The sequence below is a fragment of the Gossypium hirsutum genome, chromosome A01 (assembly GCF_007990345.1).
Source record: "Gossypium hirsutum isolate 1008001.06 chromosome A01, Gossypium_hirsutum_v2.1, whole genome shotgun sequence".
Taxonomy (NCBI): Eukaryota; Viridiplantae; Streptophyta; class Magnoliopsida; order Malvales; family Malvaceae; genus Gossypium; species Gossypium hirsutum.
In genome coordinates, this window is record NC_053424.1 from 797778 (window position 1) to 817506 (window position 19729).

The 19729-nt window shown below is 33.6% G+C and overlaps 3 protein-coding genes across 5 annotated transcripts; all 3 read right to left on the reverse strand.

The window, feature by feature from the left end:
- Nucleotides 1-531: 531 nt before the first annotated feature.
- On the reverse strand, nucleotides 532-6527 carry LOC107934139 (vacuolar-sorting receptor 3). 3 transcript variants are annotated; one of them, XM_016866494.2, is made up of 13 exons: nucleotides 5963-6527; nucleotides 3891-4583; nucleotides 3673-3761; nucleotides 3501-3570; nucleotides 3345-3428; nucleotides 2943-3019; nucleotides 2787-2868; nucleotides 2189-2271; nucleotides 2027-2093; nucleotides 1510-1638; nucleotides 1304-1413; nucleotides 788-930; nucleotides 532-595 (listed from the first exon to the last, which is right to left on the reverse strand). In XM_016866494.2, exons 1-12 carry the CDS (start codon nucleotides 6267-6269, stop codon nucleotides 832-834), a joined length of 1890 nt encoding a protein of 629 aa, XP_016721983.1. In that variant the 5' UTR covers nucleotides 6270-6527; the 3' UTR covers nucleotides 532-595; nucleotides 788-831. The 3 variants fall into 3 exon arrangements, with proteins under 3 accessions (XP_016721983.1, XP_016721982.1, XP_016721985.1); XM_016866493.2 differs by having other exon boundaries at nucleotides 532-930; XM_016866496.2 differs by having other exon boundaries at nucleotides 532-930; nucleotides 3891-4541; nucleotides 5963-6501.
- A 1680-nt stretch (nucleotides 6528-8207) lies between these two features.
- Nucleotides 8208-13322, reverse strand: LOC107934100 (exosome complex component RRP43). The gene is made up of 9 exons (XM_016866451.2): nucleotides 13193-13322; nucleotides 12140-12313; nucleotides 12003-12052; nucleotides 11840-11909; nucleotides 11634-11739; nucleotides 11139-11205; nucleotides 10887-10962; nucleotides 9672-9961; nucleotides 8208-8513 (listed from the first exon to the last, which is right to left on the reverse strand). The coding sequence occupies exons 2-9, from the start codon at nucleotides 12297-12299 to the stop codon at nucleotides 8430-8432; spliced, it is 903 nt and encodes a 300-aa protein (XP_016721940.1). The 5' UTR covers nucleotides 12300-12313; nucleotides 13193-13322; the 3' UTR covers nucleotides 8208-8429.
- Nucleotides 13323-15427: 2105 nt separating this feature from the next.
- LOC107934099 (FT-interacting protein 3) lies at nucleotides 15428-17955 on the reverse strand. The gene has a single exon (XM_016866450.2). It carries the CDS (start codon nucleotides 17838-17840, stop codon nucleotides 15504-15506), a length of 2337 nt encoding a protein of 778 aa, XP_016721939.1. The 5' UTR covers nucleotides 17841-17955; the 3' UTR covers nucleotides 15428-15503.
- Between the last annotated feature and the right edge of the window lie 1774 nt (nucleotides 17956-19729).

A 19729-nucleotide genomic window follows, 5' to 3' on the forward strand; every position in this document is an offset into this window, starting at 1 on the left:
ATGCAAGACTGATTTTGATTATTATGAATATAAGCTAAATTTAATTTAATTATAAAAAATACAATTTGAACTACTAAACAAGTAACTCAAATTTGCTAGCAAACCTAAGTGAAATGAACTTTAAACCACCTAATCATAAAAATAATCTATTCAGATGACTCGATTAAAGAAATGATAAAATATATAAGCCAATTGACCTGATTCATTGGTCTGCTGACCTAACCGGTTTGCTACTCTGACTGTAGAATTGATCCGAATTAAACTTTATTAAAATTTCCAAAAGGTAAAACATAGTAATTTGTTTAGCCGGTTCAATATCATTCTCTGGACGGATAACCTGCTGATTCTCGATCCAGCTGGTCCGATTCAAATTTCCTTGCTTGACTTATCCAATTGCTACAATTAATATATATTCCTTTTTTTTCTTTAATCTGCATCAACATTACCTCATAAAAGAAGCCTTTTTTTCTTCTTCTCATTTTGGAGTTAAAAAGTAGGAAAAGAAATACAGTAAAAAGAACCCAAATGAAATACACAGAATTGCCATTTAAATTATGGAGCAAAACCCAAAAAAAAGCTTCCGAGGATTTAGAATCTGTAAAGAAAAAAAAAAGCTACAGTCAGATCCTTAAGATCTGCCCCTGATCTCAACCTTTTCGGCATGAATACGGTACAAATAGTTGACTTCTATTCTGGATTTTTTTTTTCTCCGATACATTTTTTCTTTTCGAAATAACATCCATGCTCGAAAAATCTAACTAAAGGCATAACAAGAACCATATCAAACCTGAATGATCTGAACTCCGTGAAAATATTGGAGTTTTTCCTTCTTCATGCACGATCGTTGCTTACATGGTTTGGAACTTCTCCTTGACTATCCAGAGGCATGTATTGTGCCATTATAGCTCTGATTTCGGAATCCATGTATGACTGCATATGTAATAAATCAAGTGAATATTAGGGAGAAAGGCCCATATATACTTGAAATACAAATAATACATATAATATAGAAGAAAATCCAAACGGATAGTTCAAGTTTGGCTCGCCGTAAAACCCTCAAGTCCAGGCACTTTGATTGAAACCCATGTATGCTTAAAATATAAATAATATATATACACACACATAATATAGAAGGAAATTCGAATCGATAGTTCAGGTTTGGCTTGCCGATCAAAACCGTCAAGACCAGGCATTTCGATAGAAACCCAAGACTTCAGTAAGAAAAGTAGCTTTCTTAACCAACCAATATGCAGTCCAAACTTCATATTGCAGCCTTATCTTATAATGTAATGCAACAACTTACCCTTAATCGATATTTGTAAACAAGATAAGCACCACCACCAGCCATTGCCAAGCCGATCAAAATGACCCACATAGCAGCCCATGCTGATCGTACTTCAGTACCGCTCTTACCTGAGATAGAACATGGAATCGATATAAAAACATTAATCATAAGTCATATATTCTGAAGAAAATATGTTGTAGCAAATTGAAGATCCTCCAACTCACTTATGCAGGTATCATGGTCCCTGATATACAAAAGATCTCCATTGCAAGTGCACTCGTAGCTTCCCCAAGTATTTTTGCAGCTACATTCAGGGCACTGGCAGGCTCTCTTCTCCTTGCATTCATCAATATCTGCATGATGGATAAGGCAGAAACATATAATTTAATATAACATTCCTATAATACTTGGTTGAAAATGTTGGATACGACTCATTATGAGTATGCATTCTCATACGCATATCCAGAAATGTAGGATCCTTAAAGGGTCATATCCCCAAACTCATATTGAAAAATGTGCAAGGGAAGTGCTGGGTATGGATACTTCAAGAAAAATGAAAAGTCCAAACAACATAGGAACATTCAACAAACTCAAGTTTCATGCAAGTTTCTTCATTTTAAGAAAGAAGTGGAGTCAATATGTCCCGTAGCGGATAGATCCCAATTCAATCTAGTTTGAGATCCTAATCACAGCATGAAACATACATGTGTGTTTGTGTGTATCCATTCATTCAAAACTCACCTTCACAACTTTTGACACCGTCACCTTTAAACCCTGGAGGACACTGGCATTTAACATCTCCGTTATCCTGTTCAGAGCATTGATCAGAACATAAACTTACTTTCACAAGGAAGAATAAACAAAAAATGGAGGAGCTTGTAAAAAATAAAGATAGCAGCTTACCAAACAAGCAGAGTATGCACGCCCATTCCGTGACTCATGCCAACAACCTCCATTATTGATCTTGCACCTTCCAGGCCCACCAGCTGAATGGCAAGAGTAATAGAATGAGTGAACATACAAATCTATGTTAGACATATTCAAAATTTTTCAAGATGTAAATGTATTTTGAGAGTCCTTGGATGATCATATCCCAATATGGATGTTTCGATATATATCGGACAGGGTTACAAAGTCCTTTCTCAAGAAGAAAGTTTTAGTGCCCTTATCACACATATGCAAAACATAATAGTCAATGAGCGGCTTCAAATCAAGACATAAGTCAAAAAAACAAATCAAACTTTTCTCACAAATCAAACTTTTCTAAGTTTTTCTATATATTTGGATGGTCCTTAGACGGCCATAGCCCTATACCCATGTCCAAATATGTGTCGGACACGGATGTTAGATAGGCTACATGAATCCTATAATGCCATGCATCCTATTACGCCCATATCATAAGACATGAATCACAAATGAACATTAAATCTGTAACTTCATATTTTAAACATTAACTTTGAAGAAAACACTTAATCCGTGCAAATAAAATCTTGATTCTCACGTTCACAGTGACTGTATCCATCTCCTTTGAATTGCATGCCATCAACCAAGGGACATTCACAAACTCTTCCTCGAAATGTATCCTAAGAAGCAAATCAATATATTCAAATAAGCTCATGGAGTAGAGAACCTCCATCAAATATGTTTTGATTCATACCCTGCAGGCTGTGAGATTTGCTGCTTTATCTTGCCAACAACCACCATTATTTTCCAAGCATTCATTTGTCTCCACATCTGCGAAAAAAGTAACCGCTATCACTAGTGTTTCAAATAACAACTGGACGGTAAGTTGAAACACTACACTGGATTTCTAAAAGCCTAGCTCTGGCCTATGTTACTTAGTGTGAGAGTCGGATAAGGCCATATGCTAACATGGATATGTACAAGTTGTTCTTAGCTTTTCCTGTATTCAGAATGTCTTTGGAGGGTCATATCCCCATACTCGTATATGAAAACGTGTCAGACATGGGTACTCAAGAGAGGTAAAGAGTCAGCACCCCTAAGTGGAACCAGACTAAAATACTTCTCTTGCAAGAAAAATAAAACACGACAAACTCACCACCACTCAAACAAACAGCTGGTTCAGTAGTCTCCTCGAAGCCGGCACATATGGCCTTCAAAACAGCACCTTTGGCCAGCTTTCCTGCATGCAGATATGTTAAGACACGGAAACCACCCTAAATTTTATCTGGGAAATACAGGGATAAATATAAACCTCGATATTGGCGATTGTTGACAACAAGTGTAGGCAATATGGTAACATCTCCTCTAGATCCTTTCCCCACCTATGAAAATGTTTCTATTAAATAGCTTCAAAAAGGTCAAAGAAGACAACGAATTGGAAAAAGAGTAGTAAAACATAAAATATCTAAGTCTGAGAGGATTACTTGAGCATCTTGTTCTTCTTTCAGAACAGGATTCTCCATATCAGCATCTGGATCTCCCATACACTTTTCAATCCTTTTAGCATCAAGCCCTGAATGGATGACAAAAGAATATCATCAATTTATTACTAGTTTCCAGCAAGATTTTGATAGTTGACTGTGCCATGAATATTAACAGAAATTTTAAGATAAACCAAGGATTCTTCCAATTAACTATTTACCAAGAGATTTGATAACACCATCTGCACATTCCTTGTTATATTTTTTCTCCTTCATGGGGCATCTTATTTGAAAATCAGTCACATAATCCCACCACACCCAGGGCCTATTGGTCTCATTTGCCACTTTGAAAACGCAAAGCTGCCTTAAGTTCTCAATAACTACATCTTTCCCTTCATAACCTGAGCTAAAATCTTGTTCAGGATCCGGGGCACAGTATCTTCCGTGGTTGATGCATTGAGATTTGCACTGTCGGCTTAGGGTGAAAGCTTGAGGGCAGTACCAAGTTATATAATGGGGTGTGAACTGCGTATAGCCACCTTTTTCGAGTATCTGAGCAGCACCCTTGAAATCCTTCACAAATGCCATCAGCATATCACATTTAACTCCACATTCATCATTGCTGTTGGTCCATAACTCGTACTCGACACGATCATCAGGGTGTGGAACAGCCTCTCGCCAATCGAGATTAACATTGACCATATCCCCACCACTGATAGCTTTCTTTAGAGTTTCACCAAAAGTTTTCTCGATAAGGGCAGATGGAATTGTTATATTTTCAATGTATTTGGCAGATGAACTGTCCTCTTCAGGATTGTCCATGGTTATTAATGCTTCTTCAATATCATCCGCAACAAGCACTGCAGAAGCACCTGCTTGCTGTACATTCCAAACCTTTAAAGCAAAGAAGCAATCTGGAAAAATAATAAGAAAAAAGGCGCTAAATGCAGTTTCTGCAAATATATTTATCAAAAACTAAAGAAAAATTACATCTAAGACCATAACTCAATCAAGGACAATAAGCAAATTTTACAACCTTAGCAGCAACTGGCGTCCGTATATAGGCAACACTTCAGATTTTTCTCATCTCTTTAACAGTGTAATCACATTATAGTAATGTAACTGAATTATCTAATCCGGAAGTAACTATAAGCCATTACTACCTACTGCTTAGATCAACCAGCATTTTGAACCTCATTTTTATCACCATACATCTGTTTGAGAACCAAACAAACTCAAATCATACACTCTAAATCTATGTTCACTCGGACTCGGGTATGAGTTTCAAATATAGGCACATGTTTGACACGGATATGTTTGTTTTTGTTTTACATGTATCTGGAGGATCTTTCACAAGTCGTGTGTCCCCATATGCATGTTCGAATATTGAGTCTAAAACGGGTACTTCAAACGGATATCTAGAGGATCATTAACAGCGTAATCGCATTGTAGTAATGTAACTGAATTATCTAATCTGGAAGTAACTATAAACCATTACTACGAAATGCTTAGATCACCATTATGTTGAAACTCATTTTTATTATCATACATCTGTTTAAGAACCAACCAAACTCAAAGCATACACTCTAAACTTATGTCCACTTGGACTCGGGTATGAGTTTCAAATACAGGTATGTGTTTGACACGGATATATTCAAATTTTTTTCATGTACCTAGAAGGATCTTTGAAAAATCATATCACCGTACACATGTTCGGATATTGAGTCTAAAACTGGTACTTAAAGCAAAACCAAGAATCAGAGAAACTTAGCTCTACTTTTGTAGACACCTCTTAAGGCTATATCCCTATGAGAGGGAAATGAAGCTAAAAAAATGGACCTAATTTCAGAAAACAACTAGTAAGAGAAAAAGACGTCCGTCCAAACAACTTAAAGCAAAGCCGAAAACAAGTAAATTAATAAATAAATGAATGAATAAATATATAAATAATGATAATGAAATCAATGGAAACTGATAAACCTAAATTTATTTAAATGAATAAGAGTTAAAAAATAATTAACATAAATCCAAGTAGATGAAAAAACCAAATCAATTAACCCTCAAATCCCAAACTAACAAATAAATTATTGCCCCATAAATAAACCAAATCCAGCAAATTGAACTTTAAACCTAATATTAAAAATTCCCCAATTTGGAATTACTCAAATTAGATAAAACAACACAAAAATTCCTCATCGGTCAACCCTACAACAAACAAATTATAGCTCAAATAAACAAAATCACAGATTACTTTTTCTTATAAGGCGAAAAAATTGAAGAAAAAAAAGGGTACCTCCACGATCGACCAAAACAAAGGTAGGAAGAGAACCAGGCTTGGATTTAAACGAAATCCCAAAGTCATCAAAGCTTTTACAAGCTTTCTGGTTTTCTTTAGGGTAAACCACAACACCAGCCATGCTTCCACCATATTGAGGTATCCCAAAGTTCCCAATCGCACTATCATGGGTTCCTTTAATCTTCTCCGGCGATGTTACCGTCAAGCTGTTCTTTTCCACCACGAATCTCGCGTAACAATTGCTTATCAAAGATAATAACATAAACCCTTGAAGAAGATGATGCTGGAGTGTTCGTAGCTCCATATCTTTACTTTGGGTTTTTTTGTTTTTGGATTTGGATTGGATCAGTTTTAAGGACGATACTGGTGAAGAAGATGAAGATCGTGTATGAAAAACATGTAAAATTAAATGGGTTTTTTAAAAATAAAAATAGTGAAAATGGCCATTAAATATTAAATCAAAAGTCGAAATCTTTGATCTTTTAAACAAACATTTTTATGTTTTAAATGATTTTAGAACACAGCTTGTGAAATTTTGACACGCTACGAATAAAAAATCTTAGTCATTCATAGACGTAGCTCGTTGTAAATTGCACTAGAGGCTCCTAAACTATGACTTATTTTAAATTGGTCGTTAAATTTTAAAATATTTTAATTACATCCTTAAACTTTTAAGATTATGTTAATTAAGTCCTTATGATACTAAAACCATTAAGTTCGTTGTTAAGTAACATACCAGATCCTATGTGACATAATTTAAATTTTAAAAAGTAAAGTGTCATTTTACTTAATAGTGAATTTAACAAGTTTAGTAATGAAAGGACTTAATTGACATAACCTTGAAAATTTGGAGATGTAATTAAAATATTTTAAAATTTGAAACCTATTGAAAATGAGAATCATAGTTTGGGGATCTTTGATGCAATTGACTCTCGTTGTAATTAAGTGCTTATGGGTTGGGTCTAGAGGTGTTTATCTTTGAGCGACCCGTAAGTTGGTTTGGTTCAAAAGACATCGACCTTCTTTTCTCTCTATCCAAGACAATAGATGTTTTCAATTAGCTCGAGTTTTTGGGATAATTTATATGAATTATTGTTGAGGTTTCTTGCAGCCAATTTGTACTTGTGCCTCATTTAATATATGGGTTCAAACATCATCCATTATGAAATCTTTAATTCTTTTGGTATAATGACTTATTTAGTTATCCAATTTTACAAAATGACTTCAACCTTTTATTTAATTTTTTGTCTTTTTTAACCTTTAAACTTGCACTTAATATCAAATTACCCAAAACTAAATGGAAAGTTAACGAAAACCTGGCATCCACATAAGTGTCACATCAATAATTAATTATTTTTTAATTAAAAAATAAAAACCCACTATTAAAAATTAATATAAATATAAAAAAACAAATATTAAATTTAATTAATTTGGATTTTTTAGGTGATACGATCCGGTTTTATCCAAAGAAATAAATAAAATCTAACAATTGCTCATAGATTTAGAATGAAGATTATTTAAAAAAAAACTGGTGGTCTAGTTGATTGGTTTCTCATCCAAAGATTAATTATTTGGATGCAAATATCGGCTATAATACAGATACATTTAATTTTGTATATAAAATATCATATATTTATTAATTTAAATTTAAAATTAACCCTCAAATTATACCATATTTTTCTTTAGAAACCTATTTTTATTTTCAGCATCTTAAAAACAATTCCCTCTCATTTTATCCTTAAAATACAATACCAACCAATAAAAAACAGACGAAATTGAATAATTTATCTGCCTACTTTTGACCCTAAAAAAAACACTTTTGAGACCAATTTTGTAATCAAGCATTCTAGTTACTCTAGAACAATTAAGAAATGGCAAACTGCCTGGTAGTCCCCTCTATTATAAAGATTGGATCAAATTAATTCTTCTGATATTAAATGAATCAATTTAACCCCTATACAATTAAAAAGAATCAAATAAGGTGAAATTTCAACAAAGTTACGTCTTTGACAAGGTTAATATTTTGAAATTTTTAGGGGTTTTGCAAATAAAATCCTTTGTTTAGAGTTGAACTAGAAACGAATAAAAATTAATTTTTCATGTAATTTTTCAAACACTAAATGTTAACTTTATTACAATTTGACATTATTTGATTCTTTTTAATAATTCAAGACAAAATCAATCTATTTAATAATAAATGGACTAATTTGATTCAGTTCATATAACAGAGGGACTTAGCATAGACTTTAAACATTAAGAAATTCTATAGAACAAGAAGGGAACATTTTTAACATACCAAAGGGCAATAAACAAAATTTGCCACTTTTAAGCATACTAGAATTGGGTCATTACACCCTCCAAAAACCAGTCCCTGAACTAATAATGTCACTAAACAAACGCAATAGAACAAACAACAATAATTTAAAACAGATAAATTATTAACATTAAATTAGTACGTGCAAGATTAGTCAACCTCCATACCAGAAATGCCTTCCTCTAGAATCTTTTGAAGTTCCTTCACTCTTTGCCGTGTTAATGCAATGCAGTCCTGCATCCACGGGAAAGTTATTTTCATATCAAGCTTTTGGTCCATTAGTTCAGCACAAGTTTAAGGGTTAATATAATTTTTAGCTCCCGAACTTTGCAATTAGGTTTGGCCCATGTTAGTTTTGGAACTTGGCAACTTTTTCCATTTTGGTCATTGCAAGTTGATTTTCATTGAAGTGTGATAATGAGACACTCGGATATTGTATGAAGAAGTGGCACAATCTTAGAGTGTTATGCTCGGACCTTAATGGAACCCAAGACTAATGTGGATAAAAAAAAGTGTAGATACTAAAGTGGACTTAATTGCAAAGTTGAGGGGTAAAAATTACATTACCCATAATTTTAACAATATAATTTCAAGGGTTAATGTAATTTTTAGTTCCAGAACTTGGCAACTAAGTTGACTTTGGTATTTTAATTTTTTTTTGTCCACTTAGTCCTAGAACTTGCAACTTTTATCAATTTGGTCCTTCAACTTGAATTTCGTTAAAAGTGTGATGACATGGTGCTCTGAGATTGTGCCACATAATCACCTAAAATATATATAATTGGGAAAAGCTGACATGGTACAATATTAGAGTGTCAAGTCATCACACCTTAATAGAATCAAAGTTCAATGACTAAATTAGGAAAAGCTACCGAGTTATGAGACTAATAAAAAAAAGTTAAGAGTACCAAGTTGGACCTAGTTGTCAAGTTTTAGTGACAAAAATTATATTAACCCTAATTTTACAACAATTTGTATGGCAAACACATCATAAAAAAAAAAGCCTTCAAAGCACCAAAAAGTTCGAACTTAGAACATGAAAACCTATATTTCTATAAACTATTTCCCTTTGGACAAGAAAATGACCTTCGGGCATAATCTTGGAGTCAAGGTGGCTTCTAAAGTTAACGGTGAAAAATACACCATGATAAGAGCACTAAAATGTAAAGCATCATAAGAAAAATAAAATAAAGTTTGAACTTTGAACATGACAACCTATATTTCTATAAACTATTTAACTTTGGACAAGAACATGACCTTCAGGCCTAATCTTGGAGTCAAGGTGGCTTCAAAAGTTAACGGGGAAAAATACACCATGATGAGAGCACTAAAATGTATTATGCTGCTAAAGCATCATTAAAACCTAAAAAGGGACATCAAGATTCAACTGACCTGGATAGCTGATGTATATGCTAGAACTGTTCCACCTGGTTTATGAAGCGAGACGAGTTGACTAGATGAATCTAAAACCACGGTTACAATTGTGTCCATAATAGATTCTTCCTCGGCAGTAGGATCTGCCAAAATGTAGTTCTTGTGAAGTACACATGTCAATGAAAACGGAACACTGCTCAGATTAATTTTTCTTTTCTCCTTATTGACTGGTTCCCTGTCAGATAGTCCTTGTTCCTCTGATAAAACGATCTTTCCATCATCGTTGAGAGATACCACTGGGATTTCCACTGGAATTTTTTTTCGTAAAATAAAAACAGTTAGATTAGACACTCCAAACAAAATCTATTAAATCAATAGTGTAGCTGCAGAGGGAATATCAAGACCAGATAATATAAAGAGGCTTTGCATGGGACAGCAAGCTACGCAAAATTAAAAGGTAAATAGATTACAGCCATAACATATGGTTGACCTTGCTTTGTATCTTATATCATGAAAGTATAAATTGCGGATATTTTGCAACAGGGTTTACCATTGAAGTATGCCCTATAACCAATAAGCTTGGTCAAGATTTATACTACGAATGATGCATACTAATCACTCATCTAATATGAGATTTAGTAATTTTTTGGTTTACCCAAGGAAAAGCTTTAATCATGGATTAGATGAAACCATGTCCCTAAAGCAAATTCTGATCATTGTATTGCCAAGATAGAGCAGTGATGATTTTTGCTGGTACATGAAAATGCGTTTCCTATGTTAAAACTAAAGGAAGTAATTCATGCAAAAACCCCAAGATCATCACTTAAAAGAAGCATGAAAATCAGAATGTCAACCCTGAAATAAAATCAATTTGTATGTTAATGCATCAAGTGGATATAGCTTTTAGTGGTTTATCATAAATTTCTTAAAGATAACAAAGGAAAAGGAGCATTATGTTCCAAGTGTATTTTGTCAACCTATTATGACTCACTCTTGATAAATAAATGAAATGCTACTTTTAATTTAATTTACACCGAAGGAATCCCTCAAGCAGTCATACATTTTTCTCTTAAAAAGAACAAAGCAATTTTACCATCACAAATTTTCTTTTCCCTCTCATTGTCAATCTTCTTTCTCATGGATGAGGTTGGTTGTTTTTGGCAAGTATTATCATATTTAGTGGCATGGTGAATTGAGGTTATAATGTTTGATGAAAATGAGAGAAACACTTACAATGAGAAAAGGCAGCAACAGCTGAGAGTAATGCAGTGTCAAAAAGAGCACCATCAGCATCCAAACAGTATATGTCCTGAAAAAACAGAATACTATGTTACTTCCATATTCAAGGAGATCAAAGGCACTATGGTATTACTTGAATTTCCATATCAACTTGCATGAACACTAGATGGCTTATGTTCGAACTCTTACACAATTTGAAAGTCCTAAGACAGATAATTAAGACATTTCAAAACCACAATCACGTACCAAATATGCCATCCAAGCAGCTTTTCCACTAACCAAGGACAGTTCCTTCAAATTGATCATGCCAGAGCTGTAATTACACATGACAAGTTGTTTGAGAACCTAACAGAAAGAAAAGGATTCAAAGTGGAACATTTTTGAAACAGAACATTTATAAGTGTAAAGAGATTCAAAAGAAACGAAACCACCAACAAATTTAGATAGAAAAACTGAGCAGTGTGCTTCAGCAAGTAGTAAGAAGCAAGAGGGAGAACTCAAAGTTTCAATATCAAGGCTAAAATATCCAGTTAACCACATCAATAATCATAAGTAAATACAGAGGCGAAAAGGAAGATAATGATTGAATCCACACAAAGATGAGATAACAAATTGCAGGCTTTGCATTCTAAAGAATTACAGCACAGATAAACATCACACGTCACAACTACAAGTAAATTAACAGGCTTAATAGGGTGCATCTCAGCATCAATAAACAATCAAGGATCTAAATTGGCATGCCTTAAAATAGTGTCTGACAATTGCTTTGCCACGACTGGTGCTCCCTCAGCCGGTCTGCCAGGCCTAACAATTGGAGAACAAATTGGAGGCATGTGGAAATCAATCGCTGAAAAAGAAAAAGAAATTATGATAAAATACGAGAGATAAGAGATACGTTTTAAGAAGAGAAAGAGAAACAGGAAAGCATGCAGCTAATGGCAGCAAACCTATACAACCCTCATCCGGTGTTTCCAATGAAGGGGTCATGACCTCCATTTTGATAGCAGCCAACATAGTCTATGCCATGCAAGGAATCAATTATTAAACTCCAAGCTTAATTGCTTGCCAAAGCAAAGCAGTATATGTATTAAGAGAAAGTGACAAACTTACAGTTGAACCAATTTTTGCAAGTGCTGAACCATTAGCAGATGCAACAGCCCCTGGGTATTAAAGGAATCAGATCCAAGTATGGAGAAATATTATGTCACATAAAAGTTTCAGAGTTATATCTTTTTTCTTTTACTAACCAAGGGCAATGGTAGTTTCTCTTGCTCTTCCAAGCGGACGAGCATCAGGACGTATAGACTCTAAAAGATGTTTCTTGTAGAAACGAAGGGGAAAGAGGCGTCTGAAAGCATCTACCTCAACTTCAGTTGACAAGTCACCGCTCGCATTTGGTAATCCCATCGTCAATCTATTTTCTTTTGATCGAAAAAAGGGGGAAAAAACACATTTATACCCATCCATTATCAGAAATTATATTTCATTCATTTTAAAATGTTGTTTTGAAGGTAATAGTACCATGGAAGACCTTGTACTAAAAGTGGATTGCTTTTTGCCTCTTCTACTCAAAAAATAAGCAAATTAGTCCTTGTACTTTAAATCAAAGAGCAAATTGCTCCTTGTGTTAAAATTTTCATTCATTTCTACTATTAAAGAATAGTTTCTATACATCAAAATAAGGTACATGTAGAGCGTCAAATATAATTGTCCGGTTATTCTGTCAGCCACTTTAGATCAGCCACTTTAGATAAAAGAATTTGACTGAAAGGCCTAGTTTGCTCTTTGATTTAATGTAGAGGGGCAAAAGGGTTTCCATGCTGCTTTTTCCATTAAATATGTGTTTTAGTTGTACAAACAGCATCAATATTTTATAAATTTTAGCAGAACTTTCTACATAAACAATTCTAATTCATCAATAAATCAGCATAATCGGAAAATTTTCAATACTCAGAATTAATATTTGAAACACAAGCTCATGCAATGATAATGAAAACAATAAACAAATTAGAAACGAGAAATAACCCACCATACAAAGATAGGGAAAAATGATGAAAACACCCAATAAAAAGCCAAAGAAAAATGGGACTTTAAATTGGTGAAGAGGAGCTAATAAACAATCTCAATCATGGGACAAAAAGGGTCGTTTTCTTTGTGTTTATTGTCTAACTGATTCTCAAAAAAAAAAAAAAAAGATGAATGAAACACTCTAAAACTTGAAACGAAACGAGAAAAAAAACTATAAAAAGTAATATAAAATTATTATATATGAGAATAAAAGAAAGCCATTTCCGGTGTACCTTAGCAAATCGATGGCAGACAACGACGGCTAAACGTTTAACAGAGAAGAGCGGAAGTGACAAAAAGAAGATAGCGAGGGCTCAGCATTCATTAAGAAGCTTTTTTTTTTTTACTCCTTTTCATATATTTAAACAGTGCAATGGGGGTAATCGGTAATTAAAGTCATCTGAAGCAAACTAAATGGGTTAATGTCTTTTTTAGCCCCCACAATTTCACTTAATGTGTAAGTTAGTACCTGTAGAAAAATCCAATTTAGTAATCAGTACCATACGTTTCTGGTCTTCTACCTGTACCAAGTTGTTTAGGTTTCGTTCCGATCAAGATTTCAGTATGCTTCAGATGTTCCAATGTTTGTTGGTCCATTCTAGCTAATACTACTAGCCTATAAAGGTTGGTACAAAATTTTGATATTTTAAACTTATTTTTTAATTTTTTATTTTAAATATTTTAATATTTTGTAATTACATTTAAAATTAAAATAAAGTGAAGCTATTGGACCAATTAATAAATTTAGAACTTATTTTTACAGATAAATATATTTAAATAGATGTAATTGAGATATATAACTTACTGAAAAATTAGTATTAGACTATATATACATGAAAAGTATTTTAAAATGTTGTTAAATTCGAAACAGTACAATGAAACTAATACCATAACAAAAAAAGGCGTGCTCACTAATACAATACTGACAACCATGGATTGTGTCCAAAACCTTAACCCACTTAACTTAAACGATGATTTAACGATAATGAATAAATAGATAACACGTCATCGTATTTGATTTTGAATTTTGTATATAATTTTTAATTCGTTGATTATATTTTTACCACTTAATTAAATTTAAATTTATTTCAAAATTTTGTTGTTCCTTTGAAAATTGAAATAAGAAAAATAAAATAAAATATTTTAAAATGTAACTAGCCCGTAAAAATTATAGGTAAATTTCAAAATCAATCAAAAGAAGTTACATTGTATCTATTTATTCATTGGTGTCAAGTGAGCGTGTGAATTAAATAGTGTTAAAATTTTGGATTGTATGGATACACGACAACATAGTGTATCAAATTGGACATATTATTTGTACAAGTACTATGTTACACATTAGGTAAAAGTCTAGGGGTCAACTGAAAATAAAATATGCATTTTTTTTGGATAGAAGGAATCTAGGGCTTGAGTTCAACTACTCCTGATCATGGGTCGGGTCATACATCTCGATTTGAATGTCTACCCGAAAAGTGGGAGGGTTTAAGCAAATAGGCCCAAAAATAAGCTTGGAAAAAAAAGAGTCTCATTTTCTAAATAGATCGGGCCTTGGGTAGGCTTTTTTGGGCCGGGGTTGACTCAAATTTGAAAAAGAAAATCTGCTACTTTTTTATGCTGCTTTGTCACTGTTTTTGTGCCGTTTCGCTATTATATTGTTATTATTTTATTGTTATTGTTTTGATATTGCATAACTTTTATTTTATTGTTAATTTTATTACTATTTTAGAAGTATCTGCATGCTAAGTTACACTTATTTTAGTGTTATTTAAGTATAAATAAATTTTTAATTTATTTTCAATGTTGGGAAACATTTATTTTAATATTTTGAGTGTATTTGATGTATTATATTTTTTAAATTTGTATTTATATAAAAACAATAATATAATTTTTTTTTGATACGAGCGGGCTGGACTTAGGTTTTAACATTTTTATCTAGGCCGAACTTGGACAAAATTTTAAGTACACTTTTCGGGCTGAACTGGTCCTGGTCCTAAAATTCTATCGAGGCCCGATCCAGCCCATAATCACCTCTAAGTTCGACTCCAAACTTGAGCTTCAACGATATATATTTACTATATATTATAAAATATAAATATATTTTAAAAAATTTAAAAAATATGAAATTAAATTGATTTTTTAACCAGGTTTAAAAATTAAAAAATTATAACTAATAAAACTAACGGGTAAGAGGGATCTTATAACTAGAGATCTGTCCAAATCATTCAAATTGAGACACATCAAACTAAATTAGTTGGGTTTGTCTGTTTAAACCAACATAAGCTCTCTTTCCGTGAACATAAGTTTCGGTTGAAAAAAGAAGGAAAAATTAAGGTTAATATTATATACAATAATGAAATTGTAAATTAATAATATGTAAAATATAGTAAAAAATAAAAATTCAGTTAGACTATTGAACCATTCGAAATAGGTATTATAATACTCGAATTTGATTTGATTAATAATTCGAATTGCTTAAACTTGAATTTATAATTATTGATTGAATTTTTGCTCAAATAACCTACAAGAAGTTTTAGCACTGTGTACTCATAACATGTAATCTGCTTTTGTAGGTAGCCTACTGAAGAAATTCTGGGGTGCATTTAGCATATCTTTTCCTAAAAATGGAGGCCTCGTTACATAAAATCCTCCAAAAATAAGAAAAACTTTAAGACTAATTAAATAATATAACATGAAGGATCCGACAAGACAACAAACAAGGAACGTCACCGTAATTCTTGGGTCACGCCAGTTTAGCAGCGAGTGAAACCTCTCAACCTGTGTTGCAATATCACTGATCACTGTCACAACTCTCCCCGCAATACTTCTCAGCCTATCATATCTCATCCGTAGAACATCGAATTGTCTCGAAGATGGGAAAGTATCCAACTCTTCGTCCAATTCGTCAGCTGTTACAGATCCGGCAACTGATAGGTTTACATCGATATGAGTTGGACGCCTCGGTCGCTTTCTCCATTGGAGGATCATAACTTGAATACTATAAAGAGTCACTGTTGGTAATATCAAATCTGGTTTAAGAACTATAATGCAGTAGATCGCCAAGACTAAAACAGTTGCTGCAGAATTATTCCACTTGCGGATTTCATCGAACCATTGCCGAGCATCGGAAAAGCACTTAAAAGTAGCCAAAACTCTCTGAAAATTGGCTTTGGCTTTCCTTAGGCTCCACATTGGGGAACCTCCATCCAACATGTACTCCACAACTTCTTGCCTTAACGGCGGTTCGGTTCGGCTTAGACTCCAACAAAGAATACGAACGGCTTGTTTCCTTAAAATATCGAGTTGGTATATCGAAAGAGGGTAAATATGATGCATATGAGGCAACAAAGGATTCATGGTGTAAACCAGAAATAAGCTCAAGTAAGATGAGCAAGTAAATCTTATTGCTAGCTGAAGTTCTCCCATTTTTTTCGCTCCATTGGGTTGTAACACCAAAAGGGGATAAGAATATGTGTAAATCTTGTTCGTTGCAAGAGTCGAAAGTCGAATTCGTACCTTTCCGAAACTCGGATCTTTTCCATCTCCAACTGCAACTGCATCGCCACCATGCAAGTGACAGTCATCGAAAACTCCTATGGTAAGCATGGTATACGGGTCATAAACATCCCAACTATACTGTTCATTCCATTTTGGATCGAAACTGTCAACAACTGTCCGAGTCTTGACCCACTTAGGCCCGTATTTCGCCACGCAATAAGCATCGGTCGTTTCACGGCCATCTCTTAACTTCATTGGCTGCAAATCGGAAGCGTTAATGATCCCCAACTCCAAAACTCCGATCATAGCCGTCCACAACATTTTTGCAGTAGGCCGGTAATCGCTTCCGATCTGAACAGATTCATCGAACACATGATATCCGCCATCAAGACTTACACACATGTTAAGCTTACTAAAGAAATTCACCTCTTTCTCCATTCCATCTTCAAATACAATGTCCTCAAGATTGTACCACAACGGATCAGCTGGTAAAGGTAGCAGCCTCTGTTCAACATTCGATAAACGAATCACGCACTTCCCTAAACATCGGACCGTATTATTTTCGAGCCTATCCTCGACCGTTACTATTAAAGGATCGAAAAATGGCTCAGCAACAACGAACATCAAATCCTCATTCCATTTAGGATTCACATTCTTATCAGGGGAAACTCTGGTCCTCAATATCACATCCCCAACTACAGCCTTAACATAAACTTGGGGATTTCGATCCCTTCTTCCTGGGACTAAATCTCGTGCTTGAATTACGTTAACTCGAAGGTACCAAAGTCTCGGCGAAAGATATGCCTTTGAACGAGTATTTAAAAGGCTTTCACCGCTCACAATTGCCGAATCCGAGTGCCAAGCGTCGGGAAACACGCGATCGGCTTGTGTGCTATACCACATAGCCAACATCAATTCGCCTTTTCTTAAAGTGAAACCATTTTTATCTTCCAATTTATACCACTGTGAAGCGAGGGGACTATCAGGGGGAAGACAAGGTGGAACCTCATGCAAAGCAACGGTGATTTTGCCAATCATATTGTCACCAATTATTAGTTCCTTGTCTCTCACGGTGATCTCCATAGTTGTAGCCTGCAACTGATCTTGTCCGAAGGCGAACACTTGGTTCCATTCAAAATCCGGTTTCTTCTCGAAGTACTTGGTTGTCGCGTTATAGTTTCCGATTTTTATTTCAACGTAAGGATCAATGATTCCATTGACAGCTTTCAATGGCAAATCTCTAGCTCTAACTATTCTGACAAATAAAAACTCCATCTTCTCAACAAGATCAAATGAAGATGTAAGTTTTTCGCCGCCCGAAACTCGGTCACCGCCGATGTTTGGGCTGGTTTCTTTCAAAGAAAAATCTACTTTTTCAACTGCCATTGTGCAAAGCTAGCGGGAAAGACAGGAACGAAAAGTTGAAAAGATTCTGGAAAAAGAAAAGACAATAAAGAATAGGGCCAGATCTCAAAAGATATAAATTTCAACATTTATAGAGTTGCCATATATATATAACTAGATACGGCTAGTTTTCAAATTTTAATTACATTAAATAATCATTTAATATTTTTTTATGTCATAAGTGAATAAAGTTAATATTACAGTCTAGAAAATTATTGCTCGAAATTAGGTTATAGGTTGGCTCGGGTTGATTCTAAACATAATATTAACATATTTTATATTTGTTTAAACTTGATTAATATATATAATTTAATATTTAATAAATTTATATTTTTTTATTTGTTGAATTTTTATTTAGTTATCTTAATATTATTTTAATATTTACAATTAGAGTAATATTATATATTTAGTATAAATTTATTTATTTAATAATATATAAAAATAAAATAATATAATGTACTACAAACTTAATAATAGACTGGGCCGAGCTTGACCTTTGAATTTTAAAATCTAAACCCATCCCCATATTTTAAATATACCTAATATTTTTGTACCACCAAATTATGAATAGGACTAGTTACGTGTCGTTGCTAGTAAGATTTTGGGATTATGTTATAAGTAGTGAAGAGGTATGATGAATGTATGTTTTTTTTTTTTTTTTTGCATGTTAATCCCTTACGTTTGGATTAAGTTTCCTGCATACTCTCATTCTTGTAGTCTCTTTTTCAAGCAAGAAATGGAGTTATCTTTAATAGGCCCGGAAAAACATCCCTAGTTAATGTCATTGCAGTAAGTTTACCATACAGTAACTTTTAAGTCTACCATTTATTAGGGGACTAAATGATAATTTTTTCATTTGAGGGGTACAAGTCCATGGTGCATATATCTTTACTTGATGAAGTTGTTTTCTCAGTATCAAAGAGAATAGCGGAGGATGAAACTCATGTCTGTTAGTTTTGTTATCCAACCGCTCGCTGGAAGAATGGATCCAACCTTCTACCATCTGCCGTAGTTGAAAGGGCCAACCACCGTTCATCATCTTCTACCTTTCGTTTTGCATAAAGGGGAACATCACCTATCAGATAAAGAGCTTCTTCTCTTTTTAGTCCCTCTGTAGCTAGAACATGGGCAGCACTATTCGCCTGTCTCGGCACATGCTTAAAAACACGACTTTCCAACGCTATTTCAGACCTTTCAATTTTCTCTTTTTGCAGTTTTCGGATCATATCACCTTCAACCTCCACCGTCGTTAAGTCTACACCTGCAAACATGCCACTGCTTCGGCCGCAAAAGGGGAAGGCATGTTTTCATGCAATGATACTTTTGAGTGTAGAATCTTGCGCATCTCTAATGATAATGTTGGAAAAATTGTAATTTATGGAAACTTTGAGTTACTTTTTTAATTGGTAAAGGTTAAGAGTTGAATCATAAAATTATGGTTTTATATTCTATTCCATGAGACCTTTATAACGATATATCATATGCTCAAAATGGTTGAGTGATGAATGAAAAATTAATACTCAAAGTAAGCTACTTAGAAATATTTGTTGAGGAAAAAAAATGCTTAGATCCCACTTAACAAATAATTAAATGATTAAGTTTGATAAGTGTGAGATGTTAAATTGTTTTACTAAATTTTATTGAATGCAAAATTAAAAGGACATTTCTATAAGAAATTAAATTGAGTTGAAATGGATTTGTTACGCTAAACCACATGAAAAATGTTTTTAATTAATTGTCATTAAAATTATATTTAAAATTTTCGATTCATTTTAAAAATTAATGGAATCGTTGTCAAAAGTACTAGAATACAATCTTATAAAACTCAGGGCCAATTCTTCATTGCTTTTGAAATGTGCTTTAGAAAAGTG